A 12,674-nucleotide genomic window follows, 5' to 3' on the forward strand; every position below is an offset into this window, starting at 1 on the left:
GAGAGAACCTCTAGATCAAGCGGGTTTAGACAACATTCATGCAGACTCGGTAGCAGATGCGGTGAATAGCTACCGCGTGAATGTGGTCCTTGGAGGACGACCGCCTCCCATTGCACCGGAAGACGCTCAACGCGCTCGAATCCGCGCGAACGTGCTATGGTCCTTGGAGGACGACCGCCTCCCATTGCACCGGAAGAAATCGACCTCCCCCGGCAAACCAGTGTAGTTCCGGCTCAATTACGATCCGGCAGATGCAGCCGCCTAAACTCCTACATAGCAAGGATTGATGCCGACGTGCACGATGTATGCCCCGATTGTGCCCAGGGGCCATACGACACACGTCATCTGTTTAACTGCCCGGCCAGACCCACTCGACTCAGAAGCAGATCGCTCTGGACGCATTCCATCTTAGTCGCAGAGTTCCTGGGTCTTGGCACTTAACAGAATTAAGCAGACGAAAGATGGAACACAATAAACTGCTACAACAACAACAACCACAACGTTCCCATCAGTTCTTTGTGCCGTGAACCACGTTTCTCATCTACAGGAGCTTGACAAAGATCGCTTCCTCTTCATGCAAATATTTGGCTACTACAAAAACATGGGCCAATCCCAAGGCAGCCAGTTGTACGTACCGGATTGACCCGATGAAGTCCTTCATCGACAAGGGCTGCCGCCTCAGTGTACAACACACTGCTACAACAACAACAACAAAATATATGGGCAATTAGACCATTACTATTACACGCATTGACAGTTTGGTGAAGGGCCACGGAGAAGAAGTGCAGCATGAAGACATTACAATAGGTTCAGAGTAGGTTTTGTCTTGGCATTGATGAGAATCACGCTTATTGGGGTAGTGGAGACAGTTCTGGATATCGGACCTATAGACATATAAGGCATCCACTGCGTATTGGAGACTTGGGAGAGTGGCTAGAAGACAGGAGTAGGTCTTAACATCGAATTGGAAGAGTTTTTTGATCTGCTACTTCTGCTAGAGACAGTCTTCGATTGACTGGTAGTTCATGCTACACAGATGTGTCAACTATAAAGGACAGAATTTGTCTGGAAGTCTTCCTTAAGGACTCAGAGAGTGAGTTCTAATTTCGCCTGCATGATCATAACACAAACTCCGATTGCCGGGGTTTTCGGAATGTGAGATGTGGTATCGTATTAAGGGATATTCTACGGGCAGAAAGTCGGTCATTAGGCCACTTATAGCCAGGACGGCAAGGCCACGTTTAGGTCTTGGAGTGCAAGAATGAGACTTAACGCCTTCTCTGAGAATGTCACAATCCACACCTTTTAATGGGTTGCCCAAAAAATAATTGCGGATTTTTTAAAAGAAAGTAAATGCATTTTTAATAAAACTTAGAATGAACTTTAATCAAATATACTTTTTTACACTTTTTTTCTAAAGCAAGCTAAAAGTAGCAGCTGATAACTGACAGAAGAAAGAATGCAATTACAGAGTCACAAGCTGTGAAAAAACTTGTCAACGCCGACTATATGAAAAATCCGCAATTACTTTTTGGGCAACCCAATAGTTATAAGGACATAGCGGAGTTAAGTTGAAACACGGAGACATACAACTTGGATGTAAGGACCAGAGGACTGCCAGCAATAGACAAATGAATGCGAAACCGTTCAGGGCGAAACGGTCAGAGCGCTGAAAAAAATTCTATAGAGGGATTCGGATCGTGGTAAGAAGAGCCTACTACTGAGGTGAAGAAGGTAGGAGCTCTGTATGGCTATCGGTATAATTTTGGGATACAATTGTCTTTAAAAACTGGAAGAGGACTGCCAGCATAGACAAATGAATTCCAAACCGTTCAGGGCGAAACGGTCAGAGCGCTGAAAAAAATTCTATGGAGGGATTCGGATGGTGGGACGAAGAACCTACTACTGAGGTGAAGAAGGTAGGAGATCTGTGTGGCTATTGGTATAATTTTTGGAATACAATTTGCCTTTAAAAACCGGAAGCTCGATTTTTATTCTAGAGCTGGGATTATTTTTTTTTATTTTTGGCAAATTTTCTTAGTATTACTCGCAGATTTCGATTTTATGAACGCTTGATGAGGTTTTTGTTTTGTTTTTTTTAATACTTACCCAATAGACCACACATCACAAGGCTGTGACCAGCCCAATTCGAGTATAACTTCAGGCGCACGATAATGGCGCGTCGATACTATGGTACTATGATGTTCGTGATCAAATGTGGCCGAACCAAAATCGATTAGACGAACATCGGTATTTTTGACACGTCTCACTTCACGATTCTGCAAGCAAACAAAACCAATAATTAGAATTTTTCTGAAAAAAAAAAATCACTCCTTTCAAAACTTACGATCTTATGATTATAGTGTGTGGTATATTCCGAATCAACGAAGAGAATATTTTCAGGTTTTAAATCTGTGTGCGTTAAACGAGTATCATGTAAAAATTTCACAGAATAGCACAATTGATAGGCCATATGTCGAACTTGCTCCAATGGATAGGGTTCGTAGTTGTTCTCACGCTAAAGGGGAGGAAAAGAAATATTTTTTAAAGAAAAGCAAGGAATTATTACAAAATTTTGATACTCGTATTATTTAAAGAAGTGTGTTTTGTTGTTGTCATTTGAAATGGAAATAAATGAAAGGAGTAAGAGAGAAATAAGTGGTTATTTGTGGAAAATGTTTTTCTTTTTCTTTTTTGGGTAGTAGTAGTTTCACTTTTGTTAAAGAGGAATGGCGAGGTGTTGGCTTTTTTGAACTTACCAAGAAATCGAAAACACTCAAACCTAACATTTCAAAGGCAATGCACATGTGTCCGTGATAATCGAACCAATCTATCATTTTAACGCACAAGCTGTAAAGAAAAGAAGATAGAATACAAAAATTAATACAATTAACACGAATAAATAAAAACAATAGGAATATAAAAACTTAGCAACTATTCAATTTCAGTCGATTTTGAAAATAAAAATATGCATTGATTTTCTATGAGCTCACTACGCGGTCACCAAGATTCCTACCTCAAAGTTGAAATCTGACTCCCCTGCCTACATACGCATAATATCCACCGGATCAACTCCTTGATCTCATCTACAACCACTGAAACTAACACCACCTCAGCTAAGCGAACAACAATAGCTAACTACCATGGTTGTTCGTACCGGATTGACCCGAAAGAGTCCCCCATTGGCAAGGGTGCCGCCTCAGTGTGCAACAGTGCTACAAAAACAATAATCCCAAACTCATAGTAGCCGGTTTTACGTACCGGATTGACCCGATGGAGTCCTTCATCGGCAAGGGTTGCCGCCTCAATGTACAACACACTGCTACAACAACCATGTCACACGTACACGTACACTGAGTATGTGTGACATGGTTGTTGTAGCAGTGTGTTGTACATCATCTAGATCAAGCGGCATATCAATCAGGTCTAAATAACATTCATGCAGGCACGGTAGCAGATACGGTAAATGGCTACCGGATGAATGTAGTCCTTGGAGAACGACCGCCACCCATTGCACCCGAAGAAATCGAACTCCCGCGGCAAACCAGAGTAGTTCTGGCTCAATTACGTTCCGGCAGATGCAGCCGCCTCAATTCCCACAGAGCTAGGATTGATGCCGACGTGCAAGATGTATGTCCCGATTGTAACCAGGGACCGCACGATACACGTCGGCCAGACCCACTCGTCTCAGACTCAGATCCCTGTGGACGCACCCAATCTTAGTCGCAGAGTTCCTGGGTCTTGACACTCAACAGAATCAAGCAGACGAAAGATAGAACACAATAAACTGCTCCAACAACAACAACCATGTCAAAGGCAATGTCATCAAGGAGACAACCGTAGGGTAGAGGTTAGTACGTTTGCCTATGACAATGAAAGCCTTGGGATCGAATTATTTTTTTTCCCTCTTAATGCTGGCGAGATTTGTTAGGTACTATGCCATGTAAAAACTTCTCTATGATACTGAACGCCTGGGATCGAATTCTGCCGAGAAAATCAGAAATAATTTTCAGTCATGGTTATCCCCTCCTAATACTGGCGAAATTTGTGAGGTATTATGCCATGTAAAAACTTCTCCCCAAAGAGGTGTCGCACACCCGTTCGGACTCAGCTTAAAAAGAAGCCCCATATCATAGAGGTTAAAACTATAATCGGATCTGGTCCTTAAGGGAATGTTCATCGGCAACTTTGCACTGTAACGTCATTACGGGAAACTGAGCTGAGAGCGTCCACAGGTTGCGGATAGTGGGATGCTCCATACAAGGAGTAGCTGTAACTGCGGCCGCGGACTATCAACGGTATCGAGTGCAGAGTCACAGTGAGGCAGGCGCTTGCTTAAATACTCAGTGCCTGTGATACTCGGTATGTCAAGGCGAGTTATTAGCACCTTTAACCAACCAATGGCCATAACGTTACCGCGGCGATGGGTCCGGAACGAGTTTGCTCATCTATGAAGCTGACGAGGATCGCTACCTCTACACACAAAAATGTGGCAACAACAACAACAACCATGTTGCAGAAGGGCTCTGCATCTATCTCTGGCAACTCCACCAAATCGCCCACCACGGATTGCTTAAAGTTTGTGGAATTCAACTGTAACGGCTTCCGAAATAAGACAGAGATAAGGTCTTTTATGCTTAGGCACTTCAAAAATTCGTAGTTGCATGACTACAGAATCGTAGGTGGGGTACACGGTCATGCCAAGTAATGGAGGGGGCGTTGCGTTTATAATCCATCATTCTGTGCAATACTAAGTGATCCAAGCTGGCAAGAGCCTACAAGATCAGGCGACACCGAGATTGGACATTCCAACGTTTACACTCCGCAAGTGTATGTGTTCCTCCCCTCACAGGGATATCGCCCTGTAATTGGAGCATTGTTGGTAGACGAAAACCGCATAGTCATGGGAGACTTAAATGCTCACCATGTTCGCTGGCACTCGGGCCTTAGGAATAACAAGAGGGGTGCAGATGTGACAGAACACCATGAAAGAAGATACCCCAACCAGGTTTACGGGAGTTGCCTCGCATGACACAGTCGGTGCAGATCTGATAAACTTCACGACCTCAGCCTCAGCCCTCCTTCTATAATCATGGAGTTTCATCGAGCCAATGACTTCATGTTTTTCAACGACGGATGTAAGTGAATCAGAAAAATGTGAGACTGACCAGAGATCTCATCCCCCTAAACCGATTGTGGCCCAACAACAACGGATGTTCGTGGACATAATTCTCTGTGAGTAGACATAATTCAAATCTGTCTAAACAGTGTCATTGGAGGCCACCGTTGCGCAGAGATTAGCATGTCCGCCTATGACGCTAAACGCCTGCGTTCGAATCCTAGCGAGACCATCAGAGAAGAATTTTCAGCGGTGATTTTCCCTGCACTCATTGATATGTGAGAAGTTTGCCCCTGTTCCTTAGTGGAATTTTCATGGGCAAAATTTGCATTTGCTAAACAGTGTCTTCTGGGCTGTTATCCCAGCAGCTATTCATACTGCCACCTTTTGAATAGGCATTTTCCGCCTAGGCAGCTCTAGAGCGATAGATTCAGCGTTTTAGACTTAGCATAGTTTTAGGCGGGTCTACATAACATTCTCGAGAAAAGCTACCAAGTGAAGCAATAGGACCTGAAGATGTTCGCCCGACAATCGGTTTTAACGCCTAACTAGGTATCGGCAGATGCAGTCATCTCAATTTCTACTGTGCTGGGATTGATAACTTGCTTCATCAGTGTTGCTGTTGTTGTACCAATTGGTTTTGTTCCATCTTTGCTTGTTTCTGTTTAATATCCAGATCCAGGGACGCTGCGATTAAGATGGCTGCGTCCAGAGGGATCTGGGTCTGAGTCGAGGGGGTCCGGTTGGACAGTTAAAGTGTGTCGTGTGATCCCAAGTCGCAATCAGGAAGCACATTCTGCACATTGGCATCAATCCTTGCTCTGTAGGAGTTGAGGCGGCTAAATTTACCGAATCGTTATTGAGTCAGAACAACTCTGGTCTGAATACCTATCCACAAGACGATGAAAATGATGGCCCCTACGATCTTTTGATGGTGGTACTACAGACCGGCCAATTGCTTTGCAAGTGCTGTCGTTAAGTGACTTGAAGATCTTGTTGCAACTTCTCGCATACTGCTGTAGCATATGAAGAGAATGTGGATGGGTGTATGACGTGGAAGTAAGCTAGGACCACTCAACATCACTTATTCATCTGCTCAGTCAAACCTACTCGACTAACTATCGGATCCCGGCACAGGATAACTATGAGCACCACACAGGCTGCAACTTTAAGCTCGGATCTGTGTGGTGTTCATTATTATCACGAGAAGCTTAGCTGCGAGCTTCCGGGCGCGTCCACAGGTTGCGGATAGTGGAATGCTCCATACGGAGTAGCTGCAATTGCAGTCGCGGACAATCAGCGGTATGGAGCGGAGTCTCAGTGAGTGGCCGGGTGGCGTCGGCTCTTGCATAAATACTGAGTGCCTATGATGCTCGATATGACAAGGCGAGTTGTTGGCGCCTTTAAATAATCAATGGCAATAATGTTCCCGCGCCGATCGGTCCTTTGGATCGGAATGAGCTTGCTCACCTAAAGGAGCTAGATAAGGATCGTCACCTCCACATATAGACATGTGGCTACAACAACAACAACTATCGGATTCCTCTGGACGCACCACACACAATTCTCAAGGTTTCTGGATCATGATATCTGATAGAACCTATCAAACGAATAAGGGATGAGGAAATATCCTACTGCTACAACAACAACAATATGAAGGTCCTGGCAAGTACTACACTGGTTGGATTTTTGAGTTCCGACCTGCTTGATGTTTATCACTATCATGAAAAGCACAAATGTGAGTCAAGGTCTCCTCCATAGGTTGCGGATAGTGGAATGATTCGTACGTATTGGGAGTTACTGCAATTGCAGTAGCGGATAGTCAGCGGTTTCGACTGGAGTCTCAGAGAGAGGCCGGTTCTTGCTGAGTACCTACGATACTGGATATGACAAGGCGAATTGTTGGCGCCAAAACCATGGAAGTTCTGACGAAACTACGTCCGGCAGAACCTGCCGACTTAGTTGTTACTAGGAAAGGATTGATGCCAACTTGCAAGATGTCTGTCCCGCTTGCAACCAGAACTACATGACACATGAAATATATACTGGACAGCACAATATGCGGCACAAATGAAGAGTTGAAAACCCAAAACTCAAAATGGCCGTGTTAGGCTCAAATGAAAGGTGTTTTGGGGTAAAGGACTAAAATTATATTCACTTTCGGGACCAAGAGTCTGACAATGTAGAGATCGAATAAATGGAATTTGAGTGTAAAAAACGGAGCAGCAGGGTGGCCCCGGTTTGGCTAGTAGAGTATTAATAACTATCTTCCCATTCTCAGTCTCCTTGTCCAACACCAATTCGTAGGGTACGTCCCCAAAAGGGAAAGGGGGGGGTACTACATGTTTTGAGGTTTTTTTCAGTTGATTCATCCCAGAGAAGTTTTGTTGAGACAAACAGAGAGATGGACGGACATGGCTTTCTAGATTATGAGAGTCTAATTATTGCCCTAAATTTATAGCAACAAACACAAACAGCTTAAAAAAAACAGAAAAACTAAAAAAAAATTAGTAAAATATTTACTCAATCAAAATATTTTTTCCTCTTAAAGTAGTTTTTTTGTAAAATGTTGTATCCATACTAAATATCATATATTAAACTAAATGCAGTATACTAAAATGGTATAAATCGTTACTTACTGTTCACAATTTGGATCCTTTTGTGCTATTTTCTCTAAAGCATTAATTTCCAATTTAGCTGCTTCACGGTATTTTTCCACATTCTTGATAATCTTTAAGGCCATGCAATAGTCCCTAAACGAGGTTAATAAAAACAACACAAAAATTAATATTATTTAAAAATGTAAAAAACTTCAAACCCCTTCATTACCTTTCCATATCCTTGACTTTGACAACACGACCAAATGTGCCTTCGCCCAGTGTTGCCATAATTTTATCTGAAATTTTATAGGAAAACACAAATATTGAGATTACATAGTTCATAAAAACCTTTTTTTTTTTTAAATATTAATTATAAAACAAATAACTTTTTAATATTATTTCATAAATAATTGAAAAATAATATTAAGTAAAACCTGATATAGGGGGGGGTGGGGGAGGCTGTCTTAAATTATTTTTGTTTCAAATACTTTGTGGGTAAAAAGAAAACAAACTACTGTAGGTATTGAAAATAGGGAGGGGGGAAGATAATACTTTTGAAGTATTGAACAACAAAAAAATATGAAAGGAGAGCTAAACTTTTGAAATTTTTGAAACAGAATTATAAGGAAACTAAAACTAAGCGCGTTTCTGGGGGGTAAACTAATTTTAAAGAAATAGTGAACTTGTTTGAAGAAATATAAATTAAAATATTGTGGGAGAATAAGAGAAGCTTTCTTAAAAGCTTTACATATTGGAAGGAAAAACCAAAGGGAACTTTGAAGATTCTGAATATTATTCATAAAGCTTTAAAGCTCTGATTTAAATGCGTGTAGATTTTGATCTAAAGGAATTATTACAATAAAAAGCTTTAAAGCTCAGTATAAATAAAATAAAAACTTGGATAATTTAAGCTTTAAAGATTTCATTTAAAGAAAGATTAAAAGCTTTGGAAAAATTTACTTTTTAAAATTAAAGTTTTTTTCTTAAAGCTTTAAAGCTCTGGTGAACATAAGGTTATACTTTAATTTATTAAAATCATCAGAGCATAAAGCTTTAAGGCTCAGTAAAAATGAAATAATAGCTTGGGAATTTAAAGCTTTCCTTGAAAAAAGCTTCAATGCTTTGAAGAAAAGAACTACTGAAAATGTTTGCGTTTAAATGTATTCTTAAAGCTTTAAAGCTTTGATTAACACAAGAATATCTTTTTATTTATAGATATTTTTTAAATTATTTGAAAGCTTTTAAGCTCAGTACCAATAAAATAACAAATTAAACGTTTTGAGCTTTTAGCTAAAGAAATTTTAAAACTTTGAAGAAATTTAAAAAAGGGATTTATGTAGTTATCCAAAAGAACCTTTCTCCAAAAAGCTTTTTTTTTAAAAGCTTTTGCCTAATAAGCTCATAGACAATAGAAATGTTTATAAAATAACTCAAAAGTTATCCGTTCTATATCGCCCGGGTTCCTTGCGCACTCACTTAAAAACGACTGAGAATTTGACATTTGTCCCATCTGTTAGAGCTTTTTTGAACATATTGTTATGATGTGTTCACAAAAGCTCTAACAGATGGCAAAAATGTCAAATGCTCAATCGTTTATAAGTCGTTTAAAGGTGAGTGAGTATGACTCTCATAACAATATGTTCAAAAAAGCTGTAACAGATGGGAGAAATGTCAAATTCTCAGTCGTTTATTTGTGAGTGCGCAGGGAACTCGGGCGGAAAATTAACATTTTGACATTTCTCCCATATGTTAGAGCTTTTTTGATCACACCACTCAAAAATTAACATTTTGAGTTTCAAAGTCTATACCTTTCCTTTGTCTATGATATCATAGACAAAGGCAAGGTATAGACTTTCAAACTCAAAATGTTAATTTTTGAGTGATGTGATCAAAAAAGCTCCAACAGATGGGAGAAATGTGAAATTCTGAGTCGTTTATTCGTGAGTACGCAAGGAACTCGGGCGACATCGAACGGACAACTTTTGAGTTATTTTATTAACATTTTGAGTTTCAAAGTCTATGCTTTTTCATTGTCTATGATAAGTAATTGCCAAAAAAAAAACTTAAAAGCTCTGTACAAATTTCAAATTAATTTTGAAATTTTGACAATAAAAAAAGCTTTTGTATAAGCTTAAAAAAATATTTCCAATTTTTTCGAATTTTATTATCAAAATGAACAGGAGCAATTTTCTCACATAGAAGTTTGCCACTGTTCCTTAATGGAATGTTTATAAGCAAATTTGCTTTTGCATTATCAAAATAAACGGGCTGCTGGAGCTCAGAAGGAAAGCTTTTGCTTAAAGCTCGGATGGAGCAGACTTTATCTCAAACAAAAAGAATTTTAAATATTTTTATAAACGATTTTTGTATTAAACACTTAGACTTAAAAGCTCCAAGGCCAAAAATTAATGTGTCAAAAAAAAAAATAAGTTTGAAAGCTTTAAAGGAACCAGAGCTTTTTGGGCTCAGATGGAGCAGACTTTATCTCAAACAAAAAGAATTTTTCAATTTTAAATAATTTTTTTAACGATTTTTGTATTAAACACTTAGACTTAAAAGCTCCAAGGCCAAAAATTAATGTGTCAAAAAAAAAAAAAAGTTTGAAAGCTTTAAAGGAACCAGAGCTTTTTGGGCTCAGATGGAGCAGACTTTATCTCAAACAAAAAGAATTTTTAATATTTTTATAAACGATTTTTGTATTAAACACTTAGACTTAAAAGCCCCAAGGCCAAAAATTAATGTGTCAAAAAAAATAAGTTTGAAAGCTTTAAAGGAACCAGAGCTTTTTGGGCTCAGATGGAGCAGACTTTATCTCAAACAAAAATAATTTTTTTAATTTTAAATATTTTTATTAACGTTTTTTTTTTTATTAAATGTGTCAAAACAAACGAGTGTGAAAGCTCTAAAGGGACCAGAACTTTATGGGCTCAGATGGAGCAGACTTTATCTCAAACAAAAAGAATTTTTCAATTTTAAATATTTTTATAAATGATTTTTGTATTAAACACTTAGACTTAAAAGCTCCAAGCCCAAAAATTATTGTGTCAAAACAAACAAGTTTGAAAGCTCTTAGGGAACCAGAGCTTTTTGGGTGTTTTAATGGCTAAAAGGCTTCGAAGGAAGGTTTATACTAAATAACCTAAATTGAGAAAAAGCTTTCAAATTAAGCTTTCATTAAATCATTTGTGATTAAAATATAAGGCAAAAAGAGCTTTAAAGCTTTAAACTAAACAAACGCGCTTTTAACTGAATTTTTAGATTTAAAAAAAAGAAGGAGAAAATAAAAACAAAAATAGAAACATAATAATATAAAGAATTATGTAAGGGTGTTGCTTGGGTACAATTTTATAACATCTCTAGAGAAAATATTCACAAAAATTTTCTATTTTTGTTTAGATTTTCCATACTACGAAATCTTCACGGGGTTATGGTTTTTAGGGTTATGTGGGGCGGGGGGAGGAGGACGGACAGTAGTAAACCTAACAGGATTTCTGTTTCATATGTTTCGGTTTCATTAGAATAGAATAGATAAGACTTGTTTCGTTGTACGTATGCCTAAACACAAATATTGTAAAATGGAAAAATAGTAAAGATAGGAATAAAAGAAAAAAACAAAAAATTGTCACGAACATCTGTGATGAAGTATATCGCCAGAACGATAAATCAAGTGGCCATCACTATCATCTTGTATGACGGGCTTTGCTGTCTGTGATTTGGATATGGTTTGAGAGATTTCAAGACATTTCAAGATTTTGCGTGGGCAGTAGTAGCAGATAGGTGTGGTGGGTGAGTGTGGGTAGAAGTTGTTGTAGTAGTCGTAGTCGTAGCAGAAACGTTGGTGGTGTTTTTGTTTTTGGTTTTGTCGTTGACAGGATCAGCCAGCATAAGCAGCATGAATTGAGGTGCGGAGAAGAAAACGGGATACACACAAACGTTGTTGAGAAGGAGATTTGGTTTTCATTTGAGACATTTTCATTTGGTGGAGTTACGAGAATTGGTATTTTGGGGACGGTTTTTTTGATTGTTGTGGGTGGGTGGTTGAATTGTTTGTTTGTTTTGGTGGTTTTGGTCATCATCAACATCACAACAAAACATATAAGAAAGAGAGAAAAAAAGAAAAAGAAAAAAACAAACAAGAGAAAAAAAAAAGAAAAACGATATCCATTGTTTTGGAAAAAAAACAGAGAGAAAGAGACACAGAGAAAACGCCAACGGGGGGGATATGGCCAAAACCGGGTCATCCATCCATCCAGTCATCAGAATTGTCATCATCATCAGCAAAAGTCATCCAAAGCCAGGTTTTTTTTTTTTTGTTATCAGCAAAAAGTTGTTCCATTTTTTCACAAAAAGCCCCAAAACAGCAGAGTCCCACGTTGACACCACATTTTTGTTTGTTTGTAGCCATAATGTAATAATCATTCATTTTTCCCGAACAAAAGCAAAGCCATTTTTCATCATCATCATCATCACCATCATAGTCATCATCATCATCATCATTGTGATAATCATCATCATCATCATCATTTACATATATAATCGAGAAAAACACGAAAAAAATACGTTCGTTTTTTCGATAAGAAAATTAGTTCGGACAAATTGTTGTTTTTGCATTTGTTATTACAAAAACGTTCAAATTATATGTTTTGTGAAAACTTTTTTTTTTGTTTTAAACAAAACTTTTCAAACAAAAACTCACTAAATACAATATATAGACATATATAGTATATACAATAAAGGCCATAGTAGTGTTAATATTTTAAATGGTTAATTTTTATTAGTAGTTCATTGCTTTCTTTAGAAGAAAATCAAAAAAAACTTTCAAAACAAATTATAATAAAATTAAAAAACAAATTGAAATTGAAACTGAATTAGAAAAAAGAGAAACAATGATGGTTGTTTTTACCAACAAATTTTGTTAATTTTGGTTTTACTAAAAAAAAAACGAAATGCATAAC

The 12,674-nt window shown here is 38.3% G+C and overlaps 1 protein-coding gene across 1 annotated transcript in view; it reads right to left on the reverse strand.

Moving 5' to 3' along the window:
* LOC106084854 (uncharacterized) overlaps positions 1-12,674 on the reverse strand; it is a 125,620-nt gene that overhangs the window by 9,987 nt on the left and 102,959 nt on the right. The window contains exons 10-15 of the mRNA XM_059361453.1: positions 11,350-11,425; positions 7,949-8,015; positions 7,759-7,872; positions 2,760-2,850; positions 2,348-2,518; positions 2,110-2,279 (exon numbers count right to left, since the gene is read on the reverse strand). Of these exons, the coding sequence (XP_059217436.1) occupies positions 2,110-2,279; positions 2,348-2,518; positions 2,760-2,850; positions 7,759-7,872; positions 7,949-8,015; positions 11,350-11,425 (689 nt within the window). The remainder of the gene's footprint in view (positions 1-2,109; positions 2,280-2,347; positions 2,519-2,759; positions 2,851-7,758; positions 7,873-7,948; positions 8,016-11,349; positions 11,426-12,674) is intronic.

This window comes from Stomoxys calcitrans, chromosome 2 (genome assembly GCF_963082655.1).
Source record: "Stomoxys calcitrans chromosome 2, idStoCalc2.1, whole genome shotgun sequence".
In the NCBI taxonomy this organism is placed as follows: Eukaryota; Metazoa; Arthropoda; class Insecta; order Diptera; family Muscidae; genus Stomoxys; species Stomoxys calcitrans.